Source organism: Pan paniscus, chromosome 22 (genome assembly GCF_029289425.2).
Source record: "Pan paniscus chromosome 22, NHGRI_mPanPan1-v2.0_pri, whole genome shotgun sequence".
NCBI lineage: Eukaryota > Metazoa > Chordata > Mammalia > Primates > Hominidae > Pan > Pan paniscus.
Window position 1 is genome coordinate 41,183,742 of NC_073271.2, and position 15,958 is coordinate 41,199,699.

The following is a 15,958-nucleotide window of genomic DNA, read 5'->3' on the forward strand; positions in this document are numbered from 1 at the left end:
GCACTTTTCAGAGGGGCTCTTGGGGCCAGAAGGAAAGAGCTGTCATTCAAGGCTTACACAGCGTGGAGGTGCCCTCCCTGGGGTGTCCTGTGTGCTGACCTCTGTCCTGGTGCCTGGCGGTGTCCTGGCGCAGAGCTCCGCAAGCCTCTGCGGGGCTCTTCTCTGTGTGGAGGTTCTCGAGATGGGCAGTCCGGGTGGATGGTCAGGCCAATGAGGGCCTTCGAATGAAGCACATTATTGTAAGGATGCTAATTCTGGATCCTCAGATATTGTGACAAAAACTTGACAGTTTTCTTCCTTCAAAGTAATTTATTGACTAAAATAACCAACTGAGCAAAGGTGATGTTTTAGTATCTAAATATTCCAAAAGATTACTGAAATTTTAAAGTAAAAATTTGGCCAAGAACGAGAAGTCTCTGAATGTGCTTTTCTGGCATGACCCCTGTCACCAGGAAGCTGTCAGTGTGGTGTTGGGCCTGATTGATTCGCATCAGCTCAGGGGTGCTCAGGCATGTGGTGTCCTATTGGAAGGTCGGCAGTGGGAGAGCAGCTGGCCAGGTCAGAGGATTCATTTCTGTCTGAAGCTTTGTGAGGAACTAAGATGGCTTTTCCAGTAGCCTCTGTCATTCCAGAGAGTTTTAAGATTGCTTTTATTTGTTCTCTACCCTGGAACTAGGAAGCCAGACCCAAGAAATGTGTCCACACCAGGTTTTGCCCATAGTTTTTAAAAATGTTGAATTTCTTTAACTTGAGGCCCTCACAATTTTCTGGGCCCCCGTAAGTTATAGAACAGGGACCAGGCCTGCTACGTTGTGGGGGCTGGGTGGGCACTGGCTCCCCAGGGCACAGATCCTTCCTGTGGGTGGGCTTAGGGGATGTGAGGGATTCACTTTCAGATGTGACACTCCAGATGTGGGGTTGGTGGCACATTTTTTTTGTCCAGTTACATGCAAGTAAAAAGGAGGACAGATTCTTACTGAGCCTGTGCAGTAGACTCCGTTGTCAGGAAGAGGAAAGTGTCTTAGCGTGAGTGCCCCTGAATTCTGAAAGTTCAGGAGAGTAACATGTTACCTAGACAGCGTTTTATTTCAGCTTTGAAAGCAGAGTCTACTGGATTTAGGGCTAGAGATAGATGAAGAAGAAAGAGAAGGGGCTTCTTTGAGCGCACATTAGAAAATACACCATAAAAGAGAATACCGACAATCTTCCAAAGCCACAGTCAGCGTTTCCCTGCCAGCTCCTCCAGTCTTCCTTCCTTCCTGTCTGCTGGGTGGTGGCTCATCTGTCAAGTTTTCACAGTCATGTGCTTCTGGGCGCAAAGCCCTGGTGAGCCCGGCTCGTTTCCCTGGTGGAATCGGACAGTTGTCGAAGGGGTGTCAGCCTCTGTTCAGAAGCCTGAGCTCCTGATTCTGTTCCTTGAAGTGTCAGTAGTTAAGGTGCCTGTATTGAGCAGGGGCTGCCGTTGCTTCTGACTGAGGGTCCTCTTCAGGCCCACTGGCTCTTGGCAGAGCTCAGTTCTTGTGGCCATAGGCCTGTGGCGCTTGGCTCCTGGAGACTGCTCATAGCCCCTGCCCTGTGGCCCTCTTCCCAGCATGGCAGTTTGCCTCTCAAGGCGTATAGGCAGGGTCTCCCCTCTTCCTTTCCTCTCTGACTTCTCTCATCCTTCAGGGGTTTACCTGATCAGGCCAGGCCCACCCAGGAAAATCTCCCTTTTGATGAACTCAGTCAGCTGATGAGATGCCTTAATTGCATCTGTAAAATCCCTTCACCTTTGCCTTATGTAACACTATATCCCATCATGTTCACAGTTCCTCCCGCCTGCAAGGCAGGGGAGTGTACAAGGTGTGTACCCCAGGGGCAGGATGCTAACACTGCACTGACTGAGAAAAGAATTTGTCTTACCTGTACCTGACAGGTGTGTACCTGAAAGAGGTGTGTGCCCGACGGTGTGTGCGACCGATGGGTGTATGCCCGACAGTGGTGTGTGCGCCCGCCGGGTGTGTGCCCGACAGTGGTGTGTGCGCCCGCCGGGTGTGTGCCCGACAGTGGTGTGTGCCTGACAGTGGTGTGTGCCCGACTGGTGTGTGCGCCCGACGGGTGTGTGTGCCCGACAGTGGTGTGTGCGCCCAACAGGGGTGTGTGCCCGACAGTGGTGTGTGCGTCCACCGGGTGTGCGCCCGACAGTGGTGTGTGCGCCCGACAGTGGTGTGTGCGCCCGACAGTGGTGTGTGCGCCCAACGGGGGTGTGCGCCCGACGGGGGTGTGCGCCCGACAGTGGTGTGTGCGCCCAACGGGGGTGTGCGCCTGACGGGGGTGTGCGCCCGACAGTGGTGTGTGCGCCCGACAGTGGTGTGTGCGCCCGACGGGGGTGTGCGCCCGACAGTGGTGTGTGCGCCCGACGGGGGTGTGCGCCCGACAGTGGTGTGTGCGCCCGACAGGGGTGTGCGCCCGACAGTGGTGTGTGCGCCCGACGGGGGTGTGCGCCCGACGGGGGTGTGTGCGCCCGACAGTGGTGTGCGCCCGACAGTAGTGTGTGCGCCCGACGGGTGTGTGTGCCCGACAGTGGTGTGTGTGCCCAATGGGTGTGTGCGCCCGACGGGTGTGTCTGACATGGGTGTGTGAGCGCCCGGCAGGGGTACGTACACTCGGGGGGTGTGTGCCTGACGTGTGTGTGTGTCTGACATGGGTGTGTGCACCTGGCAGAGGTGTGTGTGCCCAGCAGAGGCATATGCCTGACAGAGGCGTGGCTTAGTGTTCAGGGTCCATAGTACATGAAGAATCCTACAGATCCCTATGGACAAGGCAGTACAGTAGAATTTGGGGCAAAAGACTTGCACAGATTTTTTTTGTTTTTTTTACACAAGATGAAATTGAAATGGCCAATGAGCACACGCTCATTCATACAGCGAGCATTGAGGACCCCCTAGAGGCCAGGCCCATGAGTGATGAAGATCCCGAGGATGAAGACGCCTTGCCAGCCAGGTCAGTGGGTGATGGCATTTGTGGTCAGGGGCACCCAGCACCACACCCCTGGCTGCCGTTGACAGCTGGGTGAGTCCCCTGCTGCCTGGACAGAGCCACCTCTGCAGATGCCCAGGTGGGTCTCCTGGGGCAGGGACTGGCAGGCTGTAGCCTGTGAGCAGATTCTGGGACCTGAAAGCTAAGGATGGTTTTTACATTTTTAAGGAGTTATAAAACAAACAGAAAAGGAAGAATCTGCAACAGAGACCATGAGTGGTCTGCAAAGCCAAAGGTTTATAGAAATGGGCAGACCTGCTCTAAGGGGCCTGCTTGCTGGTGGGGCCTTGTCTGGATTGCCAGTTCTACTAATTCTAGAATTGGAAGGTCTCATGGAGGACTGTGTGCTGGGTAGGATTTCCAGATCCCAAGATGCTTTGGCTGCATTCAAACCCACAGGGCAGAGAGAGCCCTCCGCCCTGTTCCTTGGCAGAGGCCTCCACACTCCGTGTGCTGACCGGCCTGCCAGAATGACAACAACTGTCAGCTGTCTGCATCCTCCCGGCACCCCTTAGTGTGGCTGCATACTGAGGGGAGTTAAAACCGTAAACAGGTGGAGAATATCTCCTTCCAGGGAATCTCAGAGGACTCAGTGATTTAAGAGGAAAAGACCTAACTGCTGCTTTCAGCAGGACCACTGTGTGCTACCTGCCTGTCAGTGCATGCAGATACGGGGTCCTGAGTTGGTGACCTCAAAACCGTGAGCGGTAGATGGACAGAGTAGCCCCTAATGAAGCAGAAAGACTAGAAGAGACAGGACCTAATTTAGGTCGAAAAGCAAAGTGAGGCCTCAGAAGATGAAGGCAGAGTGCGAGAAAGGCTTTCTGGAACTGACAAGTCTGCCATCCACAATTCGAAATGTATTAGAGAAATTGGAAAAAAAACATACGAAGTGTAGAATGTCAGCAGAAAGGTGTGGCCACAGTCAAGAGGGCCCTCCGTGGGTCCTGTGGTCCTGGACTGCAGGTGGGCCCAGTGGAGACTGTGCTGCCCCTCACCCTCCCCGGTGGGTCCTCTGTGATGGGGGTGGGTGAAGCTGAGTGCTGTCCTGAAAATCTGACCATGCACAGCCCCTTTCCAAAGACCCTTCTAATTTTAGAGGCCGCCAGCAGCCACGGGACTAGGCAGCATCAGAGCAGGGACACAATGTGAGTCATATGCGCCTGTGTTCGTCCTGTGGTGTCCCTGGGCCCATGGGGGTGGGAGGGATCAGAGGGATCGGAGGGAGGGGGGTAAAACCAGGGGAAGGAGTGGAGGACCACGAACTCCCTCCCCTTCTTGGTGGCCAGCTGCTGTGAGGACTCGCTCTCTTAGGACAGGTCCACTGTCTCTGAGCTCTGGTTCTGGCCTCCTGTCAGGTGCCCTCGTGCGGGAATGAGTGAGGGACAGCCGGGCAGGCTTTCCAGGCTTCCAGCAAGCTCTACATGATGGGCGGGGAGACCCTGCTCTTAAAAACATGTGGACCCTTAGCATTCTTCTTCCTCAGACCTGGGGCCTCAGCCTAAGCTGAGATGACAGGGAAGAACTACAGATACACCAGATTTAGGAAAATAACGTCAAGTGGTGCAGACAAGTGGAACTGCTGCTTGTGAAGTGGGCTGTGGAGTCGTGATGTTTGCTACGCCCGGCACCATGTTTCAGAACCTGTAGCAGCACTCAAGAGAGAATCATTCCTTTAACAACAAACATGTACTGAGCCCCTGTGGGGAGGCACTGACCGAGGCCTGGGGACAAATGTGGGGACAGACCAGTCCTGTGGTGACAGCTGGCGGGGGTAGAAAACAGTAGAGCTGCCCCACCAGCCAGCGGCTGCTGGGAGAGCAGGGGTGTTCCCGCACCCAGAGGAGGCACCCTGCCGCTCTCCCCCAGGTTGCTTGGTGTGTGCACTGCAGGGAGAAGCCCGCCCCCAGCTGGTGTCCACAGGGGCCAGGGACACTGGTAGGTAGGTGTGGAACAAGGGAGTTTGTGACTTGGGATTGTTTTCTACTTAAAAAATAATCTGAGTAAAGCTTGGTTTAAACAGCATCAAGTTAAAAAAATTCCTAAGAAGTGGTTGGATTCCCAGTTTATATGTGGCTTTAAGGTTCTGAAGAAGTACACAATTAACCACAGAAGTATGACTTGAATAGATAAGAATTTAACAAAATACACACTGTTGGGTGTAAAATCATAAATATCTGAAGTTCTTAGAAATTGGTAATTTTCTTTTAGCTTTGCTGTGCTCTGAGCATGACTAAACTAAAAGTAATGAATCCAGACCTTGAAGACTGGTGTGTGTGTAAAAGGCAAGAAGTGAGAAGATTCATGTGTAGATCCAGGACAATCTGAATTTACTTCTGTTCAGTATTTCCCAAAGGCTTTTTCTACATGGAGGGACTCGGAGTGACACAGCAGCTCCCTCTTGTGGGCAGATTCCCCCGTGTAAGGTGCTGGAGGCTGAGGTTCCAGCCTGCAGCCGCTTGTGATCCTGATATGTGGAGAGTTCTGGAAGACTGATGACTGCTGACCCCCTTCTTAACCTACGCCATCGCCATGCTGGTGGTGGGGATGGGGCTCTTGGCCATTCCTGCCCCTTGGCTGCCCTTCCTTGGTCTGAGGGTACGTGGGTGGCCCTTCGGGTGTGCCAGGAGCTTTGTGCTTTAGTGACCAACAGTCCCCTGATGTGTGAAGGCCCATCAATCCGATTTAAAATAAAACATTTGAAGTCTCTTCAGAGGACGGTGTGAGGATGTCTGCGTTCAGTGATGGAGCTTGGCCTCTGCTTTGCCCCTGGTTGAGGCACTGAGGGTTCAGATACAGTCTCTGCCCACTGCATGTGAACAGCCTGGTGGGTGTGGAGGGGAGGAAGCCTGTGATGATGGTGGCACTGTGAGGAAAATGGGGATGGAAGGAGGTGTGCCCAGGAGGCAGGGCAGGAGAGTTCATGGATGTAGGGTTGCAGCGAGTCTGGAAAGCTGGGTGTGTTTTCCAGGCAGATGGCATGGGAGGTGGGCACCCCAGGCAGGAGGGGCTCTGGATATGACTCCAGAAGCCTGGTGGGCTGGAGGGGAGGGAGAGGCTGGGCCTGCTGGGGGCAGGAAAAGGGCAGACCTGTGCTTAATTTCAATTTCTGTGGGAGTGATGCCCTCAAACTTAGAAGGGCTTTTGATGAGAAGCGATAGAGTATAGCTCTTGCCCTCCTCAGTGGCATCACTGATTTTTTAAAATGCATTTTAGATATTTGTATTTCTATATTAATTAGTATTAGGATTGGCTATAAGTGACAGAGATGCAACATAATAGGAGCTTAACCAAGAGAAAGGGCTGCATCCTGCACTTGCTATTGTTTGATTTATGAACTTTAGACATTAACTGTGCACTGTTAGTTCACGTGGAGGAGGATTTAGCTCCGTGACGTTTCTCCAACCTTCTTTTCCTGTATCATTTAGGATTGATTCTGGGTGAAGGTCACAGCATGACTCACAGTATCTTACACACCTTGGATGTATATACGCACTTCTTATGTCGTTAAGTAATCCAGAGGGAGGAGTTTGCTAGAGCTAGTCCAGAGTTCAGCCATCTTAGGGCTCTGGGTGAGTATCGCTGCAGTACAGCAGCAGCAGCTTTAGACATCACTTCTGTGTTTAAGGCAGGAACAACTGAGAAGGAGCAGGCCGTGGAGCTCTTGTCTATTCCTTTTGTCAGAGACATTGTGGAAGCCCTCAGCATATTTTCACCTGTCTTTCACCAGAACTGTGTCTTTCTCCTTGGCCAGAAGTGTGTTTTGTGGCCAGCTTTAGTCACAAAAGAGACAGAAAATGAACCTTTCATTTTTGTGGCACCCTTGGTAGAGGGGTAGGGGAAAGGGCTCCAGGACGAGCACTGGATCAGCTTACCAAGCCTGAAGCCACGCCCCCTGCTGGTCATCCTAGAGACTGAGTGGCCCACGTGCTCGTGGCCTGTGGGCGCTGGGCGGCCTCTCAGTTTCCTGCGTGGAAGGCAGCAGAAGCACTTACCTGGCCCTCACCTCCTCGGTGGTGTCAGTTTGTCTGACCTCTGTCAGTTTGTTGTCTTCTTCTTTTTTTTTTTTTAAGACAGAGTCTCGCTCTGTTGCCTAGGCTGGAGTGCAGTGGCACAATCTTGGCTCACTGCAAGCTCCGCCTCTCGGGTTCAAGCGATTCTCCTGCCTCAGCCTCCTGAGTAGCTGAGACTACAGGCGCATGCCACCATGCCTGGCTAATTTTTGTAGTTTTTGTAGAGACGGGGTTTTGCTGTGTTGCCCAGGCTGGTCTTGAACTCCTGGGCTCAGGTGATCCACCCACTTCAGCCTCCCACTGTACTGGGATTACAGGCGTGAGTCACCGCTTCCAGCCTTGTTTGTCTTTTGTGTTACCAAAGTAGAAAACTTCTTCTGTTCTGTAACCTTGGTTCAATCAAAGTTCCAAATTCATAAATGGCACTTATATTATTATGACGATTGCTGAAAGTCATGCCACAGTTTAATTTGCTTTATACTTGGATTTGGTATACTTGATTTTTTGGTTCGGTTTTCTCTTTTTCCTGATTTCCTTGATTTTTTTGGTTCCGTTTTCTCTTTCTCCTGGTTTCCTTGATTTTTTTGGCTCCGTTTTCTCTTTTTCCCATATTCTTGCCTGGCATGGAGTGGTAGAGCAGAGTGGGGAATGGAGTTGAGTTTGGATCCAGCGGTCGAGCAAGTGTCTCAACTCCCATGCTCAGCTTCTTCCTCTGTCACGTGGGGCAGGGAAGGTGCCTGTCGGGCGCAGCGAGCGTGGTGAGTGGTAGTGTGGGGCCGCGTGCGCCCGTGGGCCCTGAGCATCAGCACTTCTGCCTCTCCGTGTCCTCTTGTTGAGAGGGACCACTGCCTTTCTTATGCTATCGCCAGCCTTTTCCAGCTTATTCATTCTGTTTATTGGAACCCATTTAATTCATTCTTCTTGAAATATGTGTATTTTCTATTTTATTTCAAATTGAGACTTACCTTTCTTATAGAATTTGTTTTTTTCTGGGATCTTTTGATTTTTTTAAAATTGGATTTACTGAGGTAAAATGTACAGACAATAAAACTCTTTTTTTTTTTTTTTGACACAGAGTTTCGCTCTTGTCACCCAGGCTGGAGTGCAATGGCATGATCTCTACTCACTGCAACCTCTGCCTTCCAGGCTCAAGCGATTCTCCTGCCTCAGCCTCCCTAGTAGCTGGGATTACAGGCGCCCGCCACCACGCCCGGCTAATTTTGTATTTTTAGTAGAGACGGGGTGTTGCCATGTTGGCCAGGCTAGTCTCAAACTCCTGACCTCGGGTGATCCACCCACCTCAACCCAGCCAAAAATCATTCTTCTAAAGTGTGCACTCTAATATATTCTGACAAATGTATGCCAGTGCCACACCACCAAGCAGCTGAGGTAGAGAATACTCTTACCCCAAAAAGTTTCCTCTTACCCCGTGCAGATGTCCTACCCATCAGGGCCCAGGGCGACCTTGTCTGATGTTGATGTCCCATCAGATTGTTTGTATTCAGCAGAGCACCTAGACCAGGCTGTGAGGTACAGGTCCGCCCCTGGCAGCCCATGCCTTGTGGCTTCTGGATGGCTCCTGGCTTGGTTGCTGTGGTGTGGCGCCCCTGGCAGCCCATGCCTTGTGGCTTCTGGGTGGCTCCTGGCTTGGTTGCTGTGGTGTGGAGCGTTGAGTGACCTCTGCAGAACAGCAGATGGTGCTGAGGGCCGCTTCTAAGACTCAGTGGAGGAGGCTCAGTGGCGTTCTGAGCGGTGGCCACCAGGACAGACCCCTTGTCTTTACACCATCTGTGCGTGTGTGCGTGAGTGTATGTGTGTGTGCATTCCAGTGTGCGTCCAGAAGCCAGTTTCCTTCAGAAAACTTTCTGTTCCCTGGCTTTATTTTTACCATTTAGAGGACCTGTGAAGCAATGAGATGGAATACTTATAGCTGGTTTAATTCAGTGAGTGATCTGAATTGTAAATAAAATTTTATCAAGTAATTTATAAATTTGATATAATAAATTAAGTCTGCGGAAGGGGCTGATTGTGTTATGGAATGAGAGGTTTTGTACATCTTTTGCAATTCTAAAAATTGTGGCCGGGTGTGGTGGCTCAAGCCTATAATCCTAGAACTTTGGGAGGCTGAGACAGGAGGATTGCTTAAGCCCAGGAGTTTGAGACCAGTGTGGGTAACATGGTGAAACCCTGTCTGTACAAAAAATAAAAGTAAAAATAAATTAGCCAGGCATGGTGGCGCATGCCTGTAGTTCCAGCTACTCGAGAGGCTGAGGTGGGAGAATTGCTTGATCCCAGGAGACGGGTGGCAATGAGCCAAGATTGTGCCACTGCACTCCAGCCTGGGCGACAGAGCAAGACCCTGTCTCAAAAAAAAAGTTGTTACTTTGCTGTGTAGTCTTTGTGTAACATAATTTTATGATTCTATTGTTTTAAGCTTAATATTCCAAATAGATAATAATTATGTTAAAATGCAAAAAATTAGCCTATACTCTCATGATCTAAATATGTAGTAGCGGTTTTACAGAATATATTTCAAAGGATTGCCATTCTGTTTTATTTTTAGTAGCCAGTTATAGAAAGCATTATTTTTAAATAATGCCTAAGAATCTTTAAAGAAATACCTGTCAATGTATGTTCCAGTTTAGTATCAAATTTATATTCAGAGCTCATAAGAATTTAAAAAGTTTCCCAGAGTCTGTAAATGGGGATGGAGCTGTCCTTCAAGGGTGATAGTCCTCCTAGGTTTGAGTTGTCCTCTGCTGCTAGCATAGTACCACCTGAGCTACCTGTGGGCCACCTTCACCACCCGTGGGTCCCTTCAGCCACCCCAGGGACACCTTAGCATCCCTGGGTCGCCTTAGCCACCCCAGGGTCTCCTTAGCCATCCCAGGGCCACCTTAGCCACCTGTGGGTTACCTCAGCCACCAGTGAGTCACCTTAGCTACCCCAGGATCACCTTAGCCATTTGTGGGTCACCTTAGCCACCCTTTCACCTTAGTCACTCATGGTCAGCTTAGCTGTTTGTGGGTCACTTAGCCACCCCTGGGCCACTGTAGCCACCTCTGGGTGTCCTTAGCCACCCCCGGGCCACCTTGGCCACTCTGGGTCACCTTGTCTACCCCTGGGTTACCTGAGCCACCCTTGGTCACTGTCTGTGGGTGCTTGCTTGCTTTAAGCCACATTATGCTACTGCAGCTAATTAAGGTTGCTCAATTCAAGTGTCTCCTTTTTTTGGGCTCCTGCCTTCTTTTTGTTTTTCAAATCGAACACCCGCCATACTCATTTGAGAAGTGTAGACTTTGATTTTTAACCCTAAGTTGCCTGGTAAAGTCACCTTTAAAGCCAATGGAAAAAGCTTAATTGAATTCATTTGTTTGAAGAAGTAGAGGAATGTTGCAAGTAGACTGAAAGTTATACTTAGTCTGTTCTGTTTGAAACCATTCTCATTCAGAAAACAGGAATGTGTTTATGTAAAGAAATATGTTACTTGACTTAATATTGTAAGGAATCTTAATTGAGAAAATAAGTAGTTGTGTTTTTTCTTTAACTGGGCAGCATTGTAGCGGGGTGGAGTGTGGGTCCCCAGGTTGGAGAGCTCTGGATTTGGAGTGGATCCTAGCACATGGCCACCATGTGACCTTGGGCAGTGACTCAGCCCAGCTGGCTGCCAGGCTGCTCCCCATGAGGTGGTGGGAGCCGTGTGGGATCTGCCTACTGGGTGTGCAGCTGCTGCGGCCTAAGCGGCGTCCTTGCTTGGTCCCCCCATGAACTCAGGGGTGTGGCCTGGCTCCGTCATGTGTTTTGCAGGGGGATCTGAGGGGCCCAGAAGGTAAGAAATTGCCTAAGGCCCTTGGCTGATAGAAGAGGGAGCAGGGCTTTGACCAGGGGGACCAGCTCATGACTCTGTGCTGGTTACTGCTTTACCAACACCATGGCCATGCTGCACAGCTGTGCAGCCTCCACCCACAAAGGCCAAAGCTCCAATGGCATCTGTGATGCTTGTAAAACAAGTAGCAGCCGTGTCCAGGCTGCTGCTCTGAAACCTCAGTCTCCTTTACTGAGATTTGATGACGTTTAAATGAGCAAATGCATGTGTAGTGATTGGCAGGTGGCCATCGCTCAACCGACTTTTCCTGTGCCCTCTGCTTTGGCAGGTGCCCTTCCTGGCTCCCTGCTTCTTCCTCTCCTAACCTCCTGGCACTGTGCTCCTCACTCAGGAATTGCACCCAGCATCACCTCTGCAGGTGAGTCCCACACCTTCCCCCTGCTCTCCAAACTCAGACCCCAAGTCCAGCAGCATCTTCTCTCAGGCATCTATAGACCTCCACAACTTAAGACATCCAAATTCTCATTCCCTTGCCTTGCCATAATCTTCCCATCTCAGCAGCTCCTTCCTTCCAGGCTCTCAGGCTGAAGGTGGCCTATCCTTTCTTTTCTATCCCACATGGCAGCCAGGAGGCCTGTGGGCGGTGCCTTCAGGACGTGCCTCTTGTGCCCCTGTCCCCTACTCTGGCCTGAGTGTTCCTTTTAAAACTAGGTCAGAACTAGATTAAAGCCCGTGTCTAAGATGCTGCCATAGTCTCTTGCCCCCATATGACTGCCATGTCCTCACTGTGGCCCGGGAGGTCCCATGTGCAGAGCCGCTGGACCTCCGTCTCCTCTCACTCTCTGTTAACTGTGCTGCTGTCAGTCTGGCTGCCTGGCTGTTCCTGGGCGGTTTCAGGTGCTGGGGCTACCTAGAACCTTCCATCTTCCTTTCTTCACTCTTCCCAGAAGAGAACACTCTTCCCAGCTGTCTTACGGCCAGCTTCCTCACCACCTCGTTGCAGTCTTTTCCACAATGGCATCGCCACTACTGCCCTCCCACATCCAGCCATCGTCCTAGAATAACAGCCACTGTTGTCCCCTGACACTTGATGGCAGTTCATCTTTTATGACCCCCATTGTCCCCATTGTCAGTTGTCTTTTTTTTTCCTTATTAGAACATAAGCTCCAGGAAAGCAGATGTTAACGTCTTTGTTCACTGATGTATCTCAGGCATTTAGGACAGTACTGGTAACATAGTAGATGCTCAGTAAATAGTTAGATGAATGAATATTTGCTACTTTTCTTATTGACAGACATTTCTGAGGTACTTTAATATTACGTTAAGTAATGTTACAATTTCCCACGTGTTGATTTTATGTAAATAATGAGTAAATTACTCTCATAGAGATTTTAGAATTCTAATAAACTCATATTTCCCCTTCTTATAAGAGTAGAAAAATGCTTTTAAGAGTTTTCCTAAATTAATATTCTGGGAACATTAAATTTTAGAACTTTACTCTGAGGACATAGATAAAAATAAAATTAATTAGATACCAGGAATGTCAGATGCTAAATGGTGTATGGCTATTTGTGACATTCTCCTAGAATTAAACAGTTATTAACTTGCAAAGACATGGCAGCTGAAGTCAGAAATTGATGAACTTTTAAAGTTGGGAAAAAAAGAGCTTTAAGGTATCTTATTAAAATTGTAAACTGTCAGTTTAATCATCATAGAAACCATACCTGATACAGTAAATCGTTGCTATTCTGCTTTGAATTTCTGGATTCTCATGAATCAGACATTCTATTTTTATGTTTCTCTTCAATAATCCTAAAGGTAGAAGAAAGAAATGGGAAGAAAAAGGAAGAGAACCATAGCTACGTTGTGAGGGCATTACTTCAACTCTGGTAACTTCATGTGAAATGACTACAAAATGAATTAATATGCAGTAAGAGAGCCAGTGCCCCACCAGGGCACCTTTCCACTTGCTGGCACACAGATTTACCACAATTAGGGTACCGCTTGTCCTGTCATGCCGGGAGAGTCTAAATTACTCTGACTTTCAAGAAACCAAAAATATGCATTTTTGATGTTAGGAAGATTTACTGTGCATTGGGCTGTGTCATTTGATGAGGAAAAAACCAAATGATCTCTTTATGAAAATGAAGGTAAAATATATGTAAATGCCATTTTAATCTAACTTTTTATATGAATGTAGAACAAATATCAAACAGGATTATACAGTGTGATAGTCAGGAAAGTAGCATGCTTTTGTGTTTTATAGACTAGTCTAAAAGGAGCCCCAGTAGACTTGGTATTGTTAAACCAAGGAGGTCTTGAGAACTATTCTGCCTCCCTTGTGCCCATAGAATTGTAGCCTGTGGAGGTGACCAAGGAACCAGATCCCAAGAGGCCTCTGCCACTGAAAGGAGATTTTTATTACTTGCGTTTCCTAGAGGGGGGGCACTCGCACCAAGCAGGCCCACGGGGCACACTGGTGTCAGTCAAGGGGCAGAAAGGAGCCACAGGAAAGCCCAGGACAGAGCCTGAGTGGGGTTTCTGTGGGAAAGGCAGGGCAGGGCACCCGTGTAGGAATGGCTAGTGTGAACAGTTCCAGTGGGCCCTGGGCTGTAGGAGAGATCACTAGCTGCCTGCTACCAGGCCCTGGGGTGATTTAGGGCAGGCGGGCAGTTAGATAAGGGAGGTGGGTAGAGCCGACCACCTGCCTGGAACCCTGTGCTGGCTATAAGCCCTGGGAGGGCCAGTCTCTCCCTGTGTCTGTAAGGCCCACAAATGCCAAAGCATTAGGAATAAGAAAATGGACGTAATAGAATTGATCCTGTGAGGACTGGATGCCTAACTGCCACATACAGAATCTGAGAAAGCACAGAACAACTGCCTTCATTGACAAGATGGTGCCCAGAGCTCAAGACAGGCACACAGCAGGAGGATGCCGGCAGGATCCCTCAACAAGCTTACCGTGGTATCTTTCACAATGTTAACTGTCATCCCAGATTAACTTTTAATGACAGCATATCTCTGAAGATTGTGCTTTTAGCGTATTTTCACTTAAAGTCATATCTCATTTAGTAGACCTGCCAGATTCCGGAAAAGTTACACACAAGCCAGCTGACATGACCTTTGCCAGTCATGTTGACCACGTTCTCACCGAGCTGTGGACTCCTCACTAGGAGCCTTTACCTATGGCCAGATGGCTGTTGTCACTGCCTGTGGTGGGGTTACGGTTTCGGACTCACCTGATCCGTTCTGCCGGGATTACCTACGGCCAGATGGCTGTTGTCACTGCCTGTGGTGGGGTTACGGTTTCGGACTCACCTGATCCGTTCTGCCGGGATTTTAAAGTATGGGAGTTTAGGCATACTTTGCAAGTTGTTTCTTGAATATACTTTTCTGAATTATGGCTTGCTATACAAGTTTTGGTCTTTTAAGGTAAGAGTTACAATGGAGATGGGGAAATTATACTTTTCTCATTTCAAGGAAAACAACAGTCATGAGTTATGTATCAGTTGGGAAACGGGATGATAGGAAGTTGCAAGGCAACCTGGTTTCAGCCGGACCGGGACTCTCCCGGGGCTGCGTCCTGCTAGAGCCGGCAGGACACAGAATACCACCAGCAGCCTCCCTGGGAGTGGCTTGGCGTCTTGGCCACCTCTTTCCACGGATGTGGTGGATGTGGGGGTAAACTAGAGAGACTAAAGCCCACTATTGAGCTCAGCTTCCTGTAGAAATCAAATCAGATGAAAACCCTGACCCAGAGGGAGAAGGCAGAGAGTTGGACTTTTGAAAACGTGAGTGTGTCCAGCAACCAGGCAGCAACAGTCCTTGTTGTTATCGAAGTTCTATAAGCACTCTATTTCTCCAGAATAATTTCATCATAAAGAATCCAGAGCTCAGACAGCTCTTTACCATCTGTCTTTTCCTTTTTTCTTACCCTGTGTTTGGCTTGATCTGGACTGCCTAAAACCATGACAATATTAAGTGCTTTCTCCTGGGTAAAAATTCTGGCTTCTTTTCTAGAAATTCTGGCTCCACTTCTCAAATTGTTTCTGTCCCTGTTAGGAGACCCCTGGGGCTTCGGCTGGAGACACAGTGCAGCTAGTCTCAGCAGCCACTGTGCTTGGGCCTGGCCAGCCCCTCCTCAGGGGTCACGGCACTGCTCACCTGGTGACTAGGTCTTCTCAGCCAGATCAGTTCATGTGCTCTGGTGTTTTTGAGCTTCTGGCTAGTCCTCAGTTTCTCAGACCTGGTTAATCACAGTGTGGAGTCATTTTTCATAACTGTGCACCTCACTTGTTTGATGCATGGCAAGGGAATAATTAAATTAATAAACCTACAGAAATCCCCCCTTACAGTTTTCAAATACAGTAAGTGAATTTCTACTATAAAATAGGTCCAAAGAGGTTTTATTGTTTCTTATTTGAAATAATTAAAGAACATTTATGTTTCCCTTTTGTGGTTTCTTGGTTCTAATCCTGTGGGTTGCTTTTGACGTCGTCTGTTGGGGATACACTGTGCATCCGTATTTAACAGGAGATCCCGAACTCCCAGCAGGGAGCTAAGCACAGATGTGTGCACAGATGCGTGCTTAGGTAAGGATTTTGTGCAAGGTGACTTGTAATATGAAACTGTAAAATGTGCTACCTTGGACTGGAGAGAGAAGGGGGTGGTCTGATGTTTTCCACACGCCTCTTTTACCAAAATGGGTCATCTTACCTGTCTCAGGCCAGGCCCCCGGGGGGCACAGGAACAGCACAGCTGCAGTGAAGGAGGGGCTCCTGCAGCCGGGCCGGCCCCAGAGCGGTGGGTCGTGCCCCGCGTGTTGCTCAGCGCGTTCTGCAGTTGCCCTGGCCTTAGTCCCCCATCTCGCTGTGATAGCCATGCAGGTCAGCAACTGTGAGCCTTCCTGGCTCCCACGCTGCCCCCGGCACCTCTCTCTGTTTCTGCTCCCAGCATCCTCTCAGCTTCTCTTCTGAGCCCCACGCAGCGGTTCCTGCTTTACCAGCACCACTTCTCCTCTGTCACTGAGAGAGACCAAGAGGCTGCCGCGCCTGTGCCAACTGCCTGGTGAGGCTCCGTCAAGTGATGTTCGGGGCCTTGC

The 15,958-nt window shown here is 49.6% G+C and overlaps 1 protein-coding gene across 18 annotated transcripts in view; it reads left to right on the top strand.

The window, feature by feature from the left end:
* Positions 1–15,958, top strand: part of ADARB1 (adenosine deaminase RNA specific B1) — a 158,630-nt gene that overhangs the window by 55,836 nt on the left and 86,836 nt on the right. For 10 of the 18 annotated variants that reach the window (XM_034948038.3, XM_063601269.1, XM_055105328.2 and 7 more), the window contains 2 exons: positions 2,865–2,982; positions 11,186–11,275. The exons of 3 other annotated variants lie outside the window; for them this stretch is intronic. In XM_034948038.3, the coding sequence (XP_034803929.1) occupies positions 2,946–2,982; positions 11,186–11,275 (127 nt within the window). In that variant the 5' untranslated portion in view covers positions 2,865–2,945. Of the gene's footprint in view, positions 1–1,814; positions 2,983–11,185; positions 11,276–12,675; positions 12,747–15,958 lie in introns of those variants that run through there. 5 more of the 18 variants (XM_034948045.3, XM_063601277.1, XM_063601272.1 and 2 more) reach the window with 5 other exon arrangements.